Raw genomic sequence first — 20,891 nt, forward strand, 5'->3', positions numbered from 1 at the left:
AGCGTGTAGTTCTCATATAGCATGCAGTTTTCTTGTATACTGTGCAGCTCAGTATCTCATTCTCTTACAGCATGCAGCTCTTTATATTGTGTATGCTCAAATATATTGTGCAGCTCTCATATAATGTGTAGATCTCTTAACAGCATACAACTGTCTATAGCTCTTATATAGGCTCCAGTTCTCTTATGTACAGCTCTATAGCCTGTTTCTCTCTTACATAGTGTGTAGCTTGCAGGGTGCAGGTCTTATATTTTCCAGTTCTCTTATAGGAAAATAGCCCAGGGGTGTTTGGCGTTGAGTTTTCTCCATCATCCTCCCCCATGCCATCCCCACACCGCTCATGGCCGCAGGGGCACAAGGGATTTATCCTTCCCTTGGGGCTCAACCCCCACCCAAAAGGCTTAAAACAAGGAGAGGGGGGCAGCAGCACCCCAAAAAGATGATGCTTAAGGGCTCTGGTGCAGCCCTGCAGCTCTCCTCCAAAGTGGTAGTATGAATAATAATAACTATTTCTTAGTATTTATTCTTTCTTATTTATTATTATTTTTTGTTATTTATTATTTTTTATTATTTACGGACCTGAATCAATCCTGTTATCCCAATGCACATTCATTTGGGCATCCCCAAAATGCTACCCCCCCCAAAAAGAAAAAAACCTCATGGGCTGCCAGTTGGGTTTATCCACACTTAATAGTGCCGCGCTCGAAGCCACCACCTCAATGCAGGTGTTCTTTCGGCTTGGCTCAGCCCTGTAGCACCAGTAAAAACCTCAAACTCCAAAAATAGTGATATAAAAATCCCACCATTTGCTAAAAGAAAACCCCAAACCACCACCCTAGAGTAGTTTTTTGTTAGAAAAAGGGGAAAAATTAGGATCCGGTGAGTGTTGGGGCTTGCGAGGGCTGGAGGAACATCACAGGGAAATAAATCAGCTGAGACAGGGCTCTCCTGGGGCTAAAAAAAGAGGAGTATTTCCAAACTTTTTGTTAAAAATTGCAATAGAAAAATGGGAAAAACCACCCGTCGAGCCCCAACCTGTATCAAAAATACACAAGTGTCGTCGTCTCGTCGGTAAAGTGCGGCTTTTTGCTTGAGAAAAGGGAATGATGAGACAAAAATCGATGTGTTTTTTGAGCACGGGGATGGCTCCCCCCCCACCCATGTGATGAGTTGTGCCGGTCTCTGTGGGTGTTGGGGAGGGGGGGTCCCTAGATGCTGGTAGGGTGACGGTGGAGCTCCTGCCCCTTCAGCAGCGCGATCTGCAAGCGGTAAGGGGGGGGGGGGATGAGATGGGGGGGGACGAGGAGGGGACACACGTGTGTGTGTGTGTCACCCCCGGGTGTCCCCCCGCTCACCTGCTCCTCCAGGCCGCGGACGCGGTGGCGGTGGACGCGCTCGCGAGCCTCCAGCGCCCGCTGGGCTTGGAGCTGGGCGATGCGCAGGCGATCCAGCTCCCGCTGCAGCTCCGGCGAGGGCCCGGGGCTCGGTGGAGACGGATGCTCCAGCGCCGAAACCTGTGCCTGGGCGGGCAGGGGTGGCTGTCACCCCAAAACCGGGCACCGGCTGCCAGGAGCCCCAAAAAGAGACCAGCACCATCCCCGTGCAAGCACCAGCAATCCTTACAAACTGGGATGAACCCCAGCACAATCCCAGTACAAGCACCAGCATGTCCTCAAGCTGGGATGAGGTCCAAAATGAGCGCAATACAAGCACCAGCATCTTCCCAAGCTGGAACAAGGCCCCAAAAGGAGCCCAGCACCCTCCCAGTGCAAGCACCAGCATCCCTCCAAGCCGGGAAGGACCCCAAAAGGAGCCCAGCACATCTCAGTGGCAGCACCAGCATCTCCCCAAGCTGGGATGAGCCCCAAAAGGAGCCCAGCCCCATCCTACTGCAAGCAAAGGGTGCATCGAGCGGGCGGGCGGGCAGCACCCAGGGGTGCCACCGCCTGCACCCCCCTACCTGGGCGAGCAAAGGGCCTCCCACCTGCAACAGCCGGATGCGTTGCTGCGCCTCTGCCAGCTCCCGCTCGGCCGTGCCCAGCGAGCGATCCAGCCGGCCCTTCTCCGCCGAGAGCCGCAGCGAGTCCTCCTGCGTCTGCAGCTTCTCCCGCTCCACCTGCCCCCCCGGGGGGAGAGAGGGACACAGAAATGGGGATGCTGGGGAATGCTTCACATAGACCCCCCCTGACACTGCACACCTCGCTCCAGCAAATAAAATATATATTTTTTTTATATATAAAATAGAGCAGATAATAGATATATAAAATAAAATATAGCAGATAATATAAAATATAAAACATAGCAGATAACATATTTAAAATAGTAAATACAGCAGATTAAAAATTATGTATTTTACATATAAAATATATACATAATAGATATATTTTAAGTAAGTGCATAGAGACTCTACGCAGAGTGGAGCAGCATGCAGCATATATATAAAGTCTATTTTCTGCTTGGAAAGTAATAATGCGCTGTAAACAAGCTGGGTTTAGGGCTTTAGATTTGCATCCAGTCCTGGCATCAAGGACACCTTTTTTTTTTTATGCGTCCCCCTGGGTGTGATGCTCTGCACAGGGCCAGCCCCAGGGGCACCCAAGGGTGCTGCCACCCACGGTCTCACCTTGTCCAGGGTCTTCTTCAGGGCGCTCTTGTCCTTCTCGAGGCGCAGGGCGACGCGCTCGGCCTCCCGCTTCTCGCCCTGTGTGCGGGTCAGGGCACGCTGCAGGCTGCCCACCCGCTCCTGCAGCCCCCCGCGTTCCTCCTGCCGCTGCCGCAGCGCCTGCGCCGGGGGGGTGTTGTCAGCCACGGCCCCCCCATGGGCATGGGGGGGCTGCAGGGGAGGTAAGAAGGTGCTAGGGCTATGGGGGGGGTCCATAAGGTGCTATAGGGGTGGGAAAGAGGGCAGGGGGCTGCATGGGGGGCAAGAGGGTGCAAGGGTGCAGGGAGGCAATAGGGTGCTGGGGCTATATAGGGGGTCCGTAGGGTGATGCAAGGTGGGGGGGAGGGGGAAAAGGATGCTGCATGGGGGCAATAGGGTGCTATAGGGATTGGGAAAGGGTGCAGAGGGCTGCATGGGGGCAATAGGGTGCTGCATGGGGAAGCTAAAGGGTGCAGGAAGGTGCACGGGGGGCAATAGGGTGCTGAGGGTGCAGAGGACTGCGTGGGAGTAATATTGTGCTGGCGGGGGGCAGAAGGGTGCAGGGGGCTGTATGGGGCAATAGGGTGCTCTGTGGGGGGTGCAAGAGGGTGCAGGGTGCCGCATGGGAGCAAAATACACTTCATGGAGTGGGTGAAGGGTGCTGCATGGGGGCAAAGGACAGCAAATTTGGGGACCCCCACCGCCACCTCCCACCAGCATGGGGTGCAGCCACCCTCCCCCTTACCTCCTGCTGCTGCCGGACCTGCACCTCCAGCTCCTCCTTGCTCCGCTGCAGGGCCTCCTGCTTCTCCCGCAGCTGCTCCCGCAGGGCTCCCTTCTCCTCCCGCGCCTCCGCCAGAGCCCGCCGCGCCACCTCCAGCCCCTCCTGGGATGGGGGGACACCCTCGGTGACCCCCAAGCAAAAGGCACCCTGGCGTCACCCCACTCTAAGGTGCTCGCTCCCACCTGCAACGCCCGGCGGTCGAGCTCGCCGGCGGCCAGGGCACTCTGGAGCTGCAGCAGCCGCTCATGGACCACGGTGCCATCGGCCAACGCCGTCGTGCTCGGCGCGTCGTCCTTCGAGCCGCTCTCTGCCAACGCTGTGCTCAACCGTTCCACCGCCAGCTGCAAAGTGCTAGCGCGCTGCTCGCTCTCCGCTAGCTACACCGCAAAACCAATAGCAAAATTAAATATAATCATTAAAAAGAAAAACAACCAAAAACACAATGGGGATTTAGAGGAATTTGCGCTGTTACCTGTTTCTGGAGCATCTCGGCGCGGTCTTGCGTCGCCCGTGCCTCCGCTTGCCGCTCGCCCAGGGCCAGCCGTGCCCGCTGCAGCTCGCCCTCCAGCACCCGCTGCTGCAGCTCCAGGCGGGTGCTCCGGCTTTCCGCCACGTCCAGTCGCCGCTTGGCATCCTCCAACTCGGCCTCGCTGGCTCGCACCGCGCTCATCCTCTCCTGCAAGGCACCGGATGGCTGGTACGGAGCAGTCAGGGATGGAGATAGGGGCAGGATCCGACCCCCCCACCATGGCGATGCCCACCTGGGCAGCTCGACGCTCGCCCTCGGCAGCGTGCAGGCTCCGTTCCAGCGCCGTCACCTTCTCCCGCAGTGCCTGCCGCTCCCGTTCGCCCCGTCGCAGCGTCTCCTCCTGCAGCAGCAACGTGGCCTGGGTGCTGCTCAGCTCCCCGCGACGTCCTGCCAGAGCCACGCCACAGTTACCCACCTTACCGGGGATGTACAGGGGGTTTTACCAGTTTTACTGGGGTTTAGGGGGGATGCACACGGGTTTTACCCATTTTATTGGGATTTAGAGAGTCTGCGCAGGGGGTTTTACCAGTTTTAGGGGGGTTTACAGGGGATGTGTGGGGCATTTACCAGGTTTACTGGGGATCCATGGGGGGGGTTTACCAGTTTTACTGGGGTTCACGGAAGATGCACAAAGCATTTACCAGTTTTACTGGGATTTATGAGGGATGCATGGGGGCTTTTACCAGTTTTACTGGGGTTTACTGGGCACGCATAGGGGTTTGACTGGGGTTCATGGGGTTTGCACAGGAGGTTTTACCAATTTTACCAGGATTTGGGGGCCACGCATGGGGGAAATCCTACTGAGCATCCTGCAGTCCCAGGCAGCATCGTCACCTGCCCTGTGCCTCAGTTTCCCCAAAAGACCCCGCTCGCCTGTGAGGCTCCAGCACGGGACAAATCACCCTGAACCCCACGAGTTGGGGGCGATACACCCCAAAAATACCCCCATCACCTTCCTCGCTCTCAGCCACCAGTTTCTGGAGCTGCTGCACCCGGGCGCTGGCATTGTCCCGCTCCTCCTCCGCGTCCGCCAGCTGCTGGCCCAGGCTGCTCACCTGCACCCGCAGCTCCTCCTGGAGCGAGAAAATGGCGTGAGAAAGGGGCTTTTTGGGGACGATGGGGAGGGAAGGGGAAGAGGGGGCGTACCCGCTCCCGCTGCGCGTCCTGCAGCTCGCGTAGGAAATCCCGCAGGGCTGCCCGCACCGCCTCGGGCTCAGTCGCTGCATCGGTGTCCGGGGATGAGCCAGGGCTCCCTGACCCCTCTGGTCCCCCACCTGTATGGGAACAAACAGGGTGGCGTGGGGACATAGGGGCGCAGGATCCAAGGGAAGATCATAAGCCGGAGCGGGATGCGCCCATGGGATATGGGGGACCCCAAGGATGTAAGAGATGGAGCGATGGGGTGATGGGGTGCAAGGGATGGAGCACAGGGTGATAGAGCTGGAGGGGACGGAGTAATGAGGTGATGGGGGACCCCCAGAGATGGAGCAATGGGGTATGGGGGACCCCAGGGAAGCAGGGGATGGAGTAATGGGGTATGGGGGACCCCCAAGGATGCAGGGGACAGAGCAATGGGGTGATGGGGATGCAAGAAATGGAGCAATGGGTTATGGGCGACTCTCCCACAGGGATGCAGGGGATGGAGCACTGCAGCAGGATGCATCCCTTTCCTCTAAGCAAGGGACGGGGCACTGGGGGTTCCCAAGGACTCTCACCCTTGCCCAGGGAGCCAGCCCGTGCCCGGCCGATGCCCATGGTACGGCGTAGGGCGGACTGGATGCCTCCCAAGCGGGTTTCGGCAGCCCGGCGCAGCGCCTCGCCACGGGCCAGCTCGGCTTCCAGCCCCTGCGCCCGACCCTCAGCTGCGCTCAGGCGTAGGCTCAGCTCGGCCGCTTCACCCCGTGCCGCCTCCACCTTCAGCTGCAGGTTGCGGGCATCGGCCAGCAGCTTCTTCTCATTGCCGCGAGCCTCCTCCAAGCTACGGGCCAGGTCCTTCTCCCGCTGCCGAAATTCACCCTCCGCCTCCGACAGTCGCCGCTGCAGGTGCTGGAGCTGGGGGGTCAGAAAGGGGGACAGAGCATGGAGAGATGAGATGAGGTGATGGAGATGCAAGGGATGGAGTAATGGGGTGATGGGGGAACCTCAGGGGTGGAGCAATGGGGTGACGGGGATAGAGCAATGGGGTATAGGGGAACCCCAGGGATACAGGGGATGGAGCAATGGGGTGACAGAGATGGAAGAAATGGAGTAATGGGGTGATGGGGGACCCCCAGGAATGGAGCAATGGGGTAGGGGGACCCCCAGTGATGCAGGGTAAAGAGCAATGGGGCAACGGGGATGCAAGGCTAGAGCAATAGGGTGATAAGGATCCCCAGAGATGCAGGGAAAGGAGCGGTGGGGTGATGGGGACACCCGGGAACAATGGGGGTGCAAGGGACAGAGCAATGGGGGATGCAAGGGACCCCCCAGGGATGCAGGACAGAGAGCAGAGGGCCATGGGGACATAGGGGACTGAGCGGTGGGGTGACGGGGGCAACCAGGGACATGGCATCAAGCAGTGGAGTAGCGGGGGCACCCGGGGGCACCCAGGGACACAGGATACCGGTTATGGGGCAATGGGGATGCCTGGGGACAACAGGCACCGAGTTATGGAGTGAGGGGACCTGGACACCTAGATACGCAGGGTACCAAGCTGTGGGGTGATGGGGACACTTTGGAATGCGGGGCACCGAGCAACTGGTGACCCTGGGGGACACCCCCACCTCTTTCCTGGCAGCCTCTGTGCCGGCCTCGCTTTCCACCACCTTCTGCCTGAGGCCGAAGGCTTCGCGGCGACTCTCCTCCTCCCGCTGCTCCTCCAGGGCCACGCGCGCCTGCAGCTCGCCCACCTCCTTGCTCCTCTTGCTGTTCTCGCTGTCCAGGTCCTTCACCTGCCCAAGGAGGAGATAAGGGCGGTCTGGGGGCACCCCGAATGGGTTGGGGGGGTCCCGCCATCCTCCTCCTCACCTGCCGGCGCAGCTCCTGCAGCTCACGGCGGGCGTCAAGGCGGGCACGCTCCAGCTCCCGCAGGGTTGCCCGCAGTTCCGTCACCTCCTGGTCTGCTGCTGCCCGCCCGTCCTCCACCAGTGCCAGCCGCTGCCCCTTCTCCTCGCTGGCACGCTTCAGGCTGTGGAAGGGGGGAGAAGGGGCTGGCATCACCCCGCCAGGGGCATCGCCTCGGCCCCATGCATCTCCCCATCCTTAGCATCACCCCAAGCATCACCCTGTCCTGAGCCAGCCCCTGTCCCAAGTATCCCACTCCAAGCCATCCCCATCCCAGGTATCCCCCCCATCCCCGAGCATCCTCCCCATCTTGGGCACCCCCTCCCAGGTATCACCCCATCATGGCAGCATCCCACCCTGAGCATTGCTACCCCAAACGTCCCCTCTGCCCCTCAGCATCCTCCTCTAAGGCACTGCCCCATCCCAAGCACCTCTCGCCTTGTGCATCCCCCCTGTCCCAAGCATCCTGCTCCAGTGCATCCCCCCATCCCCAAACATCCAAGGCACTGCATCATCCTCTTATCCTGAGCATCACCCCGATCTGGAGCATCACTGTCCAAGGCATCACACCATCCCCTGCATCTCCCAACTTGAGCATCCTCTTGTCCCAAGCGTCATCCCAACCCCAAGCATCACCCTATAAGGCATCGCACCATCCTCTGCATCACCCAATTGGAGCATCCCCTTATCTTGAGCATCACCCCGACCCCAAGCATCGCCCTTCAAAGCATCACATCACTCCATGTAAGTCCCAAGTTTGGCATAGCCCTTGTCCTGAGCATCGCCCTGACTCTGAGCCCCCAAAATATCGCACCATCCCATGTAATACTGCACCACCCCATGCACCACCCCATGTAATATTGCACCACCCTGACCCCAAGCATCGCCCTCCAAGGCACTGCACCACCCTATGTAAGTCGTGGTTTGGGCAGCCCCTTGTCCTGAGCATCCCCCTGGCCTCGAGCATCGCCCTAATCCCAAGCATCACCCTGTTCCTTGTATTTCCCAACTTGAGCACCTCACTTTCCTGAGCATCACCCCAACCCCAAGCATTGCCCCAACCGCGAGCATCGCCCCATGCCCTGCACCTCCCAGCTTGAGCGTCCCTCTGTCCTGAGCATCACCCTGACCCTGAGCCTCCAAAATATCACACCACCCCATGCATCCCCTGACTCCAAGCATCACCCTAGCCCCGAGCATCGCCCTCCGAAGCATCACACCATCTTCTGTGTCTCCCAACTTGAGCACCCCCTTGTCCTGAGCATCGCCCTGACCCCGAGCATCGCCCTAATCCCAAGCACCACCCTGTTCCTTGCATTTCCCAACTTGAGCGCCTCCCTTTCCTGAACATCACCCTGACCCTGAGCATCACCCCGACCCCTGCATCTCCCAACTCAAGCATCCCCTTATCCCAAGCATCCTGCTCCGGCGCATCCCCTGACCCCGAGCATCACCTGATGCGCTCGCCCTCGGCGCGTCGCAGTGCCGCCCGCAGCTCCTCGTTGGAGCGCCGCAGGGCCTCCTTCTCCCTCGCCTCGTCTCCCAAAGCCCGACGTGCCTCCTGCGCCTGCCTCCGCTGCGCTTCCCGACCCTCCCGGCTCTCCCGGGCTTCCCGCTGCGCCTCCAGCAGCTCCCGCCGCCCTGCCGCCCGCGCCTCTGTCACCAGCCGCAGTTGTGCCCGCGCCTCCTCCGCCTGCAGCCGGCGTGACTGGAATTTAGGGGGGCTATTTGGGGGTGGGGTGGTCGGGGTGGGAAGGGGTCTTGGGGGGGGATTCACCTCCCGCAGGGCACCATCCCGCTGCTTGGCCGCCACCGTCGCTTGCTCACGAAGAGCCTTCGTCTCCCGCTCGTGGGCCACTGTTGTCTCCTCTGCCTGCACCTGCAGGCTGCGTAGCTCCGCTGCCAGGCTCTGTGGGGTGGGAGGAGGCGCATGGCACCCTGAGCACCCCCCAAACGCAGTGGTGTGGGGGTCCTGGAAGCATGGGGGGGGGGGGTGTTGCCATGGGGATGATGCAGGGATGGGGATGAAGACGCTCAGGTACTGCACCCGAGCATCCCCATTGCCATGGGGCTTGAAATGGGGAGATGGGGGGGCTTGCAGTTAGGGGGGCTGCAAGAAGGGGGGGGTCATTGGGGCAACTGCAAGGGGGGGGTGTAGTGAGGGACCTTGCAATGGAGAGGGGGTGAGTCTCGGGCATTGGGGTTTGCAATAGGGGGGATGCCCAGGCATGGGGGTTTGCAGTGGGGGGAGGTGCCCAGGCTTAGGGGCTTGCAATGGAGGGGGACGTGGGGGACACGTGGGGCTGTGTCCCATTCTGGGGGGGTCCCAGGAACCCCCCACCCACCTGCTCCTTCTCCTGGTGGCCCGTGACCTCTCGCCGCTGCTGCTCGAGCTCAGCCGTGGCCTCGGCCAGGCTCCGCTGCAGTCCCCCCAGCGTCTCCGCCAGCGCCGCCCGCTCCTCCTCCTGCAGCGCCAGCGCCTGGGGTGGGGGACACGGCTCAGCCGGTGGGGGGACACTGGAGCTGGGACAGCGGGGGGACATTGGGGCCACCCACCTGCTGCTTCTCGCTCTCGCGCTGCCGCCGTGTTGCTGCCAGCTCAGCCACCAGCTCCTCCTGCTCCCGCACCAGCCGGCCCCGCTCAGCCTCCAGCTCCTCCTGCTCCCCCCCAAAAAAATCACCAGCGAACCCCAAAAATCAGCATCGCCTCCCAAAAATCAACATTGCACCCCAAGAATCAGCATCGTGCCCCAACAACCTGCACTGCATCCCAATAATCGGTATGCACATCAAAAAACAGCATCGCACCCCAATAATCAGCATTGCACCCCATCAATCAGCACTGAGCCCCAAAAATCAGCATTCAGCCCCCATAGTCACCATTGCACCCCAACAATCACCATCACACCCCAACAGTCGCCATCGCACCCCAACAATCAGCATTGTACCGAAAAAAAATCACCGTCACGCCCCAAAAATCAGTATCGCACCCCAAAAGTCAGCCTCATCCCCCAGCGCCCACCTTCTCACGCTGGAGGCGGTCGAGCTCATCACGGTGCGCATCGCGGGCGCTCTGCAGGGCCACCGTCACCGCCGCCGCCTCGGCCGCTGCCACCGCCTGCTGCCGCGCCTGCAGCTCCCGCTCCCGCTCCAGCCGTGCGGCACCCAGCTCCGCTGCAGGGACCCCCCCATCAGCGGGGACCCCCCCAGGAGGGCAGTGTGGGTGGGGCTTAAGTGACAAGAGCAGGGACATGGAGAGGGGAGGAGGACTGCGGTGGCGGAGGAGGGTTTGTCAATGACCCTGTCGCAGATGGATGGGGACGGGGATGAAGATGGGAATGGGGATGGAGATGTGGAGACGGGGATGGGGATGTGGAAACGGGGATGGGGACGGAGATGAAGACGAGGAAGGAGACGGTGATAGAGATGGGGGTGAGGATGGAGACGGTGATGGGGAGGTATAAGGATGGACAAATGGGGATAAGGATGGGTGGGGATGGCCGGGGTGATGGGGACAGCGCGGGGGCCGGGACCCCTCACCCTCCAGCGTCTCCTTGGCCTGGAGCAGGGTCCGGCCTTCGGCCTCCAGCTGCTGGTTGCGGGTGTCGAGCTGGGCCAGCCGCTGCTGCAGCTGGAAGACGCTGCTCTCCAGCCCCTCCTTCTCCGTCCTGCCGAAACGCCGCCGGCCGTGCTGCCGAAACCCGGGATCCGGGAGTGGGAAGACACCCTCACACCCCCCGCCGGCACCCACCTGAGCCCGTCCGCCTCCTGGGCCCGATCCTGGCCGTGGCGCTGGGCGGCGGCGAGCTGGACAGCCAGGCTGGCCCCCTCCTTGACCAGCCCCTCGCGGGCCCGGCTGAGCCGCAGCAGCTCGCCCCGCAGCCGCTCCTGCTCCCCCCGCGCCTGGGCCAGCGCTTCGCCTGCCGCGCTCTGCTCCTGCACCGCCTGCCGGGGCGCGGGGCGTCGGCGGCATCCCCACCGCCCAGTTACCCCACCCAGCCTCCCAGTTGCCCCGTGCATCCACCATGGTCCTCCCAGTTAGTCCACGCATCCTCCCAACTACCCTGCGCACCCTCCCCAACGCTCCCAGTTGCCCCACACAGCCTCCCAACTCTCCTGTCCACCCTCCCCATGCATCCTCCCAGTTAAGCTGTATGTCCAACCCATCCCTCCCAGTTACCCTGTGCACCCTCCCTCTCTCTCCCAATTGCCTTTTGCACCCTCCCCACCCCTCCCAGTTACCCTGTGCCCCCTCCCTATCCTTCTCAACTGCCCCTTGCATGCTCCCTATCCCTCCCAGTTACCCTGTGCATGCTCCCCATCCCTCCCAGTTGCCCTGTGCACCCTCCCCATCCCTCCCAACTGCCCCTTGCATGCTCCCCACCCCTCCCAGTTACCCCCTGCACCCTCCCAGTTGCCCCAGGCACCCTCCCCATCCCTCCCAGTTGCCCCATGCCCCCCCCCACCCCTCCCAGTTCAGCCCATGCCCCCTCCCCGTTGCCCCCCACACCTCACCCCCATCACCCACCTGCCCCAGGTGCTGGCGCAGGCGCAGGTGCTGGCCCCGCAGCACCCGCAGCTCTGCCCGCAGCCCCCGGCAGCCCTCCTCGGCCGCCCTGCGCGCCCGTTCCAGTCCCTGCCGCTCGGCCGCCCCGGCCCTTCGCCCCCGTTCCAGCCGCCCCCGCAGCAGCGCCAGCTCCCGCCCCAGCTCCTGCATCCGGATCCGGCCGCTCTCCCGCTCCTCTTCCAACCGGGCCAGGGTCCGGCTCAGCTCCGTCTTCTCCCGTGCCAGCCCGGCCGCCAACTCGCTCGTCTTAGCCAGGGCGTCCCGTAGCCGAGCCTCCTCTGCCTGCGCCGCCCGCTGCGCCGCTGCCAGCTCCCCACAGCTCCCCTGCGCCTGCCGGGCGGCCCGCGTGTAACGAGGTTTGGCTGGACTCTGCGCAATGCCTGCGCTGCTGCAGCGCCCAGTGCACGGGGGCACTCGCTGCAGGGGTTGTGCCCATTGCATGGGCTGAACCTGTTAATTAGGGGTTGCACCCGCGGCATTGCAGGGCGTTAAGCCCGCTGCACGGGGTGCACCTGCTGCAGGGGTTGCACCCATTGCATGGGGTTGCACTTGCTGCATTGGGGGGTTAAAGCCCGCCTGCATGGGGCTGCACTTGTTGCATGGGCTGAGCCTGTTGCTTAGGGGTTGCACCCGCTGCATATGGGGGTTGCACCCGCTGCATACGGGGGTTGCACCCGCTGCATGGGAGACCTTGCACCTGCTGCAGAGGGGACTAAACCTGATGCATGGGGGGGTTGCACCCAGTGCTTGGGGTTCACCCCCTGTGCATGGGGCTTAGGGGTTGCACCCGCTTCTTGGGGTTGCACCTACTGCACAGGGGTGCCTGCTGCACAGGGGTGAGCCCGCTGCGTGGCAGTTGCACGCTGCAGGAGGGTGCACCCGCTGCAGGGGGGTGCAGGGAGGGGTAATCGGGGACCCACCTTGCCCAGCGCCTCGGCCAGCGCCTCCTGCTCGCCCCGCGCCACCTCGGCCTCCAGCGTCGCCCGGCTCAGCGCCTCCCGCACCTCCAGCAGCTCCTGCTGCGCCCCTGCCCGCTGCGCCTCCAGCTCCTCCACCTGCTGCTGGCTGCCGGCACCCACGGGGGGGCACCCATGGGGAGGGGGGGTTGCAGCACCCGCTCGGGGGGGTGTTGCAGCACCCACTATTTTGCAGCACCCACTTGGGGGAGGGGTTGCAGCACCCACTGAAGTTTTGCACCCCACCCATTGGAGGGGTAGCAGCACCCACCTTGGGGCGGGGGGGCTTCAGGGGACCCACTTGGAGGGGGGGGTTGCAACACCCACTGAGATTTTGCAGCACCCACTTGGTGGGGGGAAGTTGCAAGACCCAATTTGGGGGGCGGCAGGAGAGGTGGCAGCACCCACATGGCGGGGGGGCTTCAGGGGACCCACCTCGGGGGGGGCTTCAGGGGATTTTGCAGCACCCACTTGGGGAGGGGGATGCTGCAGTACCCACTATCTCACAGCACCCACTATTCTGCAGCACCCGCTATCACCCAGCACCCCGGGGGGGGTGGCAGCGCCCACCCATCCTCCCCCTCTGCCCCCCGCCGTGCCCCCACCTGCGCTCCAGCTGCTGGCGGGCGGCCTCGGCGGCACGGGCGGCCTCGTCCCGGGCGTCCTCCAGCCCCTCGCCCCGGCGCTGCAGCTGCACCCGCTCCTGCTGCAGGGCACCCACCCGCTGCTGCTCTCCCGCCAGCGCCTCCTCCGCCCGCAGCCGCTCCCTGTCAGACAGACGGACGCGGGTGGGCAGGGGCGATGCTCGCAGGTGGGTGCGCCAGGACGGATGGCCAGAGATAAATGAGTAGGGATGGATGGACAGATGGACAGGGCAGGATGCCCAGGGACAGACAGACAGGTGTGGTGAGGCAGGGAGGGATAGACAAACGGACAGGCAGGCAGGATACATGGGGATTAACGTGCAGGGATGGATGCATGGACAGACAAACGGACAGGCCAAAATGCCCAAGGATAGACACACAGAGGGAAGGGTGTGCAGGGACAGATGAAAGAACAGACAGGCCAGGGGGATGGATGGACAGATAGACAAGGCAGGACGCGTGGGAACAGATGGACATGCCGAAACACATAGGGAGAGATGTGAAGGGATGGAGGAAGAGACGTGAAGGGATGGAGGGACAGACAAACAGACAGGCCAAGAAGCACAGGGGCAGATACACAGGGACAGACAGATGTACAGAGAAGGATGCAAAGGGATGGATAGACAGACAGGCCAGAATGCACAGGGGCAGATGGACATATAAAGGGGCACAGAGAAAGATAAAAAGGGATGGACAGACGGACAGACTGGCCAGGATGCAGGGGGATAGATGCAGAGGGACACACACAGATGGAAAGACAGGTGGGTCAGGATGCAGAGGAACAGACAGACAGACACACAAGGATGCAGAGGGACAGACGGGCGCGCAAGGATGCAAAGGGACAGACGGGCGCAAGCGTGCAAGCGCAGGGACGGCCAGCACTCAGGACAGACGGACAGACGGCTGGCGGGTACCTGCGCAGGACCTCGGCCTCGGCACGCAGGCGGGCCACCTCGTGCAGGGCCTCATCCTGCGCCCGCCGGCAGCCCCCGGCCTCGGTGCTGAGCTGCTCCAGCCGCTGCTCCAGAGTCCCCAACCGCTTCTCGCTGTCCCCCAGCTCCCGCCGCAGGCTCCCGGCCTCCTCCCGGCTGGCCTCCGCCTGCTCCCGGGCACCCTGTGGGTTGGGAGGAAAGAGGGGGTCAGCCATCATCATCATCATCATCCTGCAGCCCCCCCCCAAGCACTTACCTGCAGCTGGAGGCGGCGGCGGTGCAGGGCGGCGTGCACGGCAGCGGCGGCGGCATTGGGCGAGAGGCTGCGGCGAGGGGACGCGGGGGGACACGGCGGGGACTCTGGGGATGGCGGGGGCTGCTCGGGGTCGTCTGCTAGCACCGCCTGTGAGGGGAGGGGGAGAGGCCCCCCGTGTCACCGAGGGGGAAACGGAGGCAGGGAGGGGACCCTCCTGGCTGCGGGGTAGGGGGAAGGCCGGAGAGTCCCCAGCACCTGGGTGACATCCTGCAGCGTCCGACGGAGCAGCTCCACCTCCGAGCGCAAAGCCTCCACCTCTGCCGGCGACGGCTCCTGGGCACGCGAGGCCTCCTGCAAAGCCCATCGGCGTGGCGTCGGGCACGGCCGGCGGGCATTGTGCCTGGGTCAGCATTGCACCCTGGCACGCATCACACCCCAGCATGCATCGCACACTGCACCCCGGCAGGCATCGCATCTCAGCATGCATCATACATCGCATCCCAGCGTGCGTCACACCCCAGTGTGCATCGTGGCTCGCCGTGCATCATGTATCACACCCCGGGGTGCACTGCGTACCATGCAGCGTCGAAGTCTGGCATGCATCGTGCCCTGGTGTGCATCGTATCCTGGTGTGCACTGCACCGCAGTACACATCATCCGTCACACCCTGGTGTGCAGCCCAGCTCAGCAGGCATTGTGCGTTGCATCCAAGCACGCACTGCGCTCTGGCATGCATCGTGCATCATGCCCCAGTGCGCATCGTGGCTCAGCATGCACCGTGCATTGTGTTCCTGCGTGCACCGCACCTTGGTGTGCACCATGCACTACACCGTGGTGTGCACTGTGGCTTGGCATGCATCGTGCCCCGGTGTGCATCATGCATTGCAGCTTGGCATGCATCGTGCCCTGGTGTGCACTGTGCATTGCAGCTTCGCATGCATCGTGTATTGCAGCTTAGCATGCATTGTATGCATCATTGCATCACACCCCAGCACGCACCCTGCCCCATCATGCACCCTTGCACCCCCAAATTCAGCACACATCCCACCCCGAAACTCATCGTGCCCCGCGCTCACCAGGTTTTGCAGCTGCAGGGTCAGTGCCTCCACCGCCCGTTCCTTCTCCCCATCCTCAGTCCGCAGACGCTCCAGGGCCGCCGCCAGCTCCGCCAGCCTGCGGCGAGACACCGGGCAGCAACGGGGTCCCCCGCACCCATCCAACTCCCGCAAAACCCCTCCTATCCTTGTACCTGGCTCCGAGGGCGGCTTTCTCCAAGTCGGCGTCCCGCGCCCGTGCCGCCAGCTGCTCCTCCAGCTGCGCCAGCTGCATTGCCTGCTTCTCCCGCGTGGCACCCGCCTGGCTCTCGGCCAGCCGCAGGTTGGCAGCCAGGTGAAGGCAGGCGGCGTGGGCAGCCCTGCCCGTCCGCGACGCCTCGTGGCTCAGCTCCGAGAGATCCCTGTGGTGGGAGATGCAGGATTGAACCCAGCCATTCCCAGGGAGCTGGTGGTTCTCGGGGACCTCCGGGGATCCCCCCTGACCTTTCAGTGGCGGCTTTCACCTCCCCAAAGTGACGTCTGAAGGCCACCACCTGCCTCCAGAGGGTCAGGAGCCGGCTGTGCTCGTTGCTGAAGTAGGTGTTGAAGGACTGCCCGCGGGACGGGGCAGCGTCGGTCCCGGCCGGGTGCCCGCCAGGTGCTGGGGTCCCTCCCCGTGCGGCCACCTTTGCCTTGCAGCCCCCCAGGCAGCATCCCCATCTCCCCACCCCCCCCAGCCCTTTCTCTTTGGTCCCCAAATCTCCATGCGATACCCCCCATGTCTGCACACATCACCCCCAGGGTCCTCCGCAGCCAGCAGCCCCCCCCACCCCAATTCCCTTCCACCCTGCACAGAGGGGGATGGCAGACACATCCCCCTGCCTCGCATCGCCCTCCCAGCACATGCTGAACCCCAAATTCTTCTCCATGCAACACCTCCCATGGCCCCACACTTCTCCCCGGTGGTCCTGCATCCTTTTCCATGCCACATTCCCGCATCCCTCTGCCCCACATCACCCTCCTGTCACATGCTGCATCCACTGCCCCCCTAAATTCTTCTCCATACAACATCCACCACGGCCCCGCATCCTTCCCAATGGTCCTGCATCCCTCCCCGCATCCCTTCATCCCTCTGCCTCACATCCTTCTCCCCGCCGCATCTCCAGCCCCCCACCACCCCCATCATCGGGGCCCCCCCAAACCTCCTCTTCGCGCCTCCACTCCACCTCCCGCTGCTCCAGCTCATCCCGCGCCCGCGCCCAGTCAGCCGTCAGCTTGCGGATGTCCTCGCTCAGCGCCGCGTTGGCCACATTGGCTTGTTCCAGCTGCTCCCGCAGCATTGAGTTCACCTGCACCAGGCTGCTGCTCCTGGGATTGGGGGGGTGGTGGGTCACACACAGCCAGAGCATCACCCCGGGGAGGGGGGGGTCCCGCAGCTCCCCAGGGACCCCCGCTCACCTCTGCTGCTCCTCTTCCAGCCGGATCAGGGCGTTCTCCAACTCATTGCTGCTCTCCTCCTCCGGCTGCGAGCTGCCCGCATCCAGTTGGATCTGCAAGGTCATCAGCTTGCTCGTCATCACCCCAATTTGGGGGGATTCAGGGCAGGGAACCCCCCCCAAAAAACCCTCCCTCACCGTCAGCCTCTCCTGCTCCAACTCCGTCGCTTTCTCCAGCAGCTGCTGCTCCACTTCGCCACATTTCTTCTTATACTGCAACACCTGGGCGGAGGGGACGGGGTGGGTGATACTGAGGGGGGTCTCCCCAGAAATGTCCCCGTGTCCCCCAGGAAGGATTTACCTTGGCTTGGAGCTTCTGCACCAGCTGAGCTTGCCGCTGCTGGCCCTCCTGGTATGCCTGCAGCTTGCGCTTGTAGGCAGCTTGTTCCTCCTCCAACAGCCGCCGCAGCTCGATGTTGTGCTGCGCCAAGCTCCGGCTCTCCGCCGCTTCCCGCTCGCCCGTCTCCAGCCGTAGGGTTTGCTCCAGCTGGGATGGGAGGGGAGGGGGATGTGGGAGATCCTGGGACACCCCCCCAAATGCACCCATCGGGATGCTAACCGGCCCCCCCGCCCCAGCACCCACCGATTTCACTCGCAACACCCCAACCTGGACAAAGCCATCGCTTCGGGGTGGTCCTACAGCAAATCCCCACACGCCCAAAGCTAAGACCCCCCCCCAAATTCTACCCCCTGCTTTGCACATACAGGGAGGAAATGAATAGGAAAATTTAGTGGTGCTTTTAAAGATATCCCAACTTTGAATCTGGGGGTTCAGCAAAGCCCCGACCTGGCTTGCATGGGATTAGCTGATGGGTAAAGGATCCTCGGGCACAGTGGTGGCGATTCCCCTTGGGGCACTTTCCCGATGTTTGCTTTTTTTTTTTTGTAAATAGCCAGCCACAAATAGTGAGGCTGCCCCCCAAAGTCCCAGCAGCTCCTCAATTCGGGTCCCCCCAGGAGCCACATTCAGCATCTGGCTGCTGCCCAAAGCCCTTTTTAATTCCCTTGTTGCCACAGCAAAGGGATGCAAAGGCGAGGGATGCTGACGGGGGGGGGGCGGTCCCCACTTCCTGAAAAGCAGCAGAATTAATAAAATAGGGATGGGGGCATGGGGGATGCTTTGTGCGTCCTGCAGGACAAGCCCTGGCAAGCCGGGATGGGTCCAGACAAGCCGGGTGTGCTGCAGCAAAATTCCCATCACCGGGATGTTGCAAGATGCTGCAGCATCTCCCGCTCCGAGCAGAGGGGAATGCAAAGGTTACAGCTTGCATCGCCTTGATTTTGGGGTTAAAATGGGTGGGTTTGGGTTAACCCACTTGGCAACTTACCCGCTCGCTGATGGCATTGTACTTGATGGCCAACTCATCGCGCTCGGCCCGGCTCTGAGCCAACAAGTCCTCGACGCGCGACAGCTCCTGCTGCAGGATGCGGTTCTCCTCCTGGAGGGACAGCAGCGAGGACATGGCCCCCGCAACGGCTGCTGCGGGACGGGGACGGGGCTCAGGGTGGTTCCGGAAAGCAGTGGGATAGGGATCTGGCCCCAGGATGGGGATCCGGCCCCGGGATGGAGCCAAGATGCCCTTTGCTAGCAAGAGCTGCTTTGTTCCTTTGGCGGGGAAGGGGGCTGGGCTGAGCCGTCCCCACGCACTCGGCCGAGGCCACGAAAAGCATTTTTTCCCCCCCCAGCTGCAAATGCTGCACCCCCTGCAACTCAGACGTGTTGAGCGATGCAGTTTGCAATGGCAAAACTGCTGCAGATTTGAAGTTGCAATCACACGACCGCTGGAAATTTACAGTTGCAATCACAAAAACACTGCAAAGTTGTAGTTGCAATTATAAGAGTGCCACAGATTTGCATTTGCGATCACAAAACCGCTGCAGATTTGCATTTGCAATTGCAAGAACATAGATTTGCAGTTGCGATTGCAAGACCACTGCAAATTTGCAGTCGCCATCGCAAGAACATAGACTTGCAGCTGCAATCACAAGAGCGCTGCAGATTTATAGTTGCAATTGCAAAACCACTGCAAATTTGCAGGTGAATTGCAAGACCGCTACAGAATTTTTTGCAATTGCAAAACTGCTACAGATTTATAGCTGCTATCACAAAATCGCTGCACATTTATAGTTGCAATCACAAAGCCTCTGCAGATGTGTGTTTGTGACCACAAGACTGCTGCAGATTTACAGCTGCAATCACAAAACAGCTGCAGATTTACTGTTGCAACTGCAAGACTGCTGCAAATTTGTGTTTGCGATTGCAAATCCACTAGATTTGTGTTTGCGATCGCAAAACTGCCACAAATCTGCAGTTATGATCACAAAACTGCTGAAAATTTGTGTTTGTGATCGCAAAACCACTGCAGATTCCTGTTTGTGATCACAGGAGTGCTGCAGATTTATACTTATCACAAAACTGCTGCAAATTGATGTTTGCAATCGCGAAACTCCTGCAGATTTGTGATCACAAAACCAGTGCAAATTTACAGTTGCAATCACAAAACCAGTGCAAATTTGCAAGTTGCAATCACAAGAGTGCCATTTGCACTTGCAAAACCCGCTACAAAAGTGCCATTCCCAATCACAAACCCGCCACCCCCCTCTGCCCTGGCTCCGTGGCTGCTCCCGCGAGAGCAGCCACCAGTTCTCGCTGGGGTGGGGGGGACACCCACCTCAACCACAGCCTCTGCCGTGGGCTCCGGTTCACTCATGGGCTCCCCAGGGGGGTCCACCGAGCCCTTCGCACGCCCTTGCTGCGGCTTCCTTGCCCCGAAGCCCTTTCCTGGGATATTTGGGGCTCCCTTTCGGCTCGTCGCCTGCAAGCGGAAAGCGGATGCGTGGTTGGGATTAGCCCGAAATCCTCGCCTTCCCCTCCCTGCGTGACGGCGGGACCGGGGACCCTCCTCTTCCTGGCCACCTCGGGGGTACCAACGTCTCCGGTGAGGCCGCGAGCAACAACATTTTAGCATCCACCACCAAAAATATCACCGAATATTCCCCCAGCCGAGCAGGGCTTTGTAAATAAAAACAACCAACCAGGCTCTTGGCGAGAGGGGAATGAGCAAAATAAAGGAAAACCTAAAAAAAACCACCAGTGCCTGGCGCTTCCCCGTGCCCAAAATTGGTGGAAATGTCCTTACTTTGCTGCGCTGTCCCTCCCCTGGGCAGGATGGTGCTGGCTCCCACCGGGGAAAGGAGCTCCTTGGAGAGAGTAAGCCAGCCCTTTCGTTAAATCCTGGCCCTCGTTAAGCTCATTAAAGCCCAGGGGTTTGCTCTGGCAGGAAAAGCCTTGGGGTGGAGCTTGCCAGGGTTGCTACGGGGCAAAGCAGCATTAAACCCCCTCCGGGGAATGCATCCTCCCTGCACCGGAGCCTCCGCAGCCAACCCAGGGCAGCAGATTTTACCCCCTGGGGTAATTAAAGGACTTTTTGCCCCCACCCCAGCAGGGAAAGCCACCGGTAAATCCCCAACCCACGCTCAAAATCCCCCCGTGCCAGGGGCTGGAGGCATCTTGTCCCTGAAATAAAAGGAGGATCCGACACCGAGCCACCCTCCGGAGAGGGTCGGCGTCTACCTGCCACTCTCTTCCCAACCCCGCAGCCCAGGGAATTGCCCCTTCTCCTCCCCGAGAGCCGGAGATAAACAGCGAGTGGGAGACTGAGGCGGGGCGAGCAGATGGGATTGAGGATTTAGGGCGTCTCGGGTCCCTCCGGTCAGCAGGAGCTGCCTTAAGGCTCCCCCCTCACTTTGGGGATGCAAGAAACCTTATTTTTCCCCTCATTTCTTTCCTTACCTTCCCCTCCCGGAGTCCTTCACAACCATAAAACCACTGCTAAGCAACAAGCGTCTGTTGTGCTTCGCTGTCTGACACCGTCTCCTCGACACCAGCAAGGAGGGGGAACCACAAAAGCTCATCACAGCCGCTCTGAGCCCAAATGGGGGGGGGGGGGGTAAAAAAATTCATATTTGGCATCAAAACCATTTTATTAATTGCTTTGAAGCATTACATC

At 61.4% G+C, this 20,891-nt stretch overlaps 1 protein-coding gene across 4 annotated transcripts; it reads right to left on the reverse strand.

The window, feature by feature from the left end:
* Positions 1 to 424: 424 nt before the first annotated feature.
* On the reverse strand, positions 425 to 20,826 carry CROCC (ciliary rootlet coiled-coil, rootletin). 4 transcript variants are annotated; one of them, XM_052792245.1, is made up of 36 exons: positions 20,675 to 20,826; positions 19,554 to 19,697; positions 18,210 to 18,320; positions 17,183 to 17,368; positions 17,020 to 17,103; positions 16,844 to 16,935; positions 16,588 to 16,753; positions 15,890 to 15,996; positions 15,601 to 15,807; positions 15,428 to 15,524; positions 14,607 to 14,702; positions 14,352 to 14,498; positions 14,078 to 14,277; positions 13,125 to 13,286; positions 12,484 to 12,628; positions 11,525 to 11,893; positions 10,748 to 10,941; positions 10,537 to 10,664; positions 10,019 to 10,170; positions 9,553 to 9,654; positions 9,342 to 9,476; positions 8,774 to 8,905; positions 8,451 to 8,689; positions 6,961 to 7,120; positions 6,717 to 6,884; positions 5,670 to 6,006; positions 5,101 to 5,228; positions 4,907 to 5,027; positions 4,187 to 4,341; positions 3,898 to 4,101; positions 3,608 to 3,802; positions 3,387 to 3,527; positions 2,624 to 2,782; positions 1,985 to 2,116; positions 1,356 to 1,520; positions 425 to 1,259 (listed from the first exon to the last, which is right to left on the reverse strand). In XM_052792245.1, the coding sequence occupies exons 2-36, from the start codon at positions 19,590 to 19,592 to the stop codon at positions 1,209 to 1,211; spliced, it is 5,406 nt and encodes a 1,801-aa protein (XP_052648205.1). In that variant the 5' UTR covers positions 19,593 to 19,697; positions 20,675 to 20,826; the 3' UTR covers positions 425 to 1,208. The 4 variants fall into 4 exon arrangements, with proteins under 4 accessions (XP_052648205.1, XP_052648206.1, XP_052648208.1 ...); XM_052792246.1 differs by lacking the exon at positions 20,675 to 20,826 and adding an exon at positions 20,022 to 20,141; XM_052792248.1 differs by having other exon boundaries at positions 427 to 1,259; positions 18,210 to 18,358; positions 20,675 to 20,825.
* Between the last annotated feature and the right edge of the window lie 65 nt (positions 20,827 to 20,891).

The sequence above is a fragment of the Harpia harpyja genome, chromosome 7 (genome assembly GCF_026419915.1).
Source record: "Harpia harpyja isolate bHarHar1 chromosome 7, bHarHar1 primary haplotype, whole genome shotgun sequence".
Taxonomy (NCBI): domain Eukaryota; kingdom Metazoa; phylum Chordata; class Aves; order Accipitriformes; family Accipitridae; genus Harpia; species Harpia harpyja.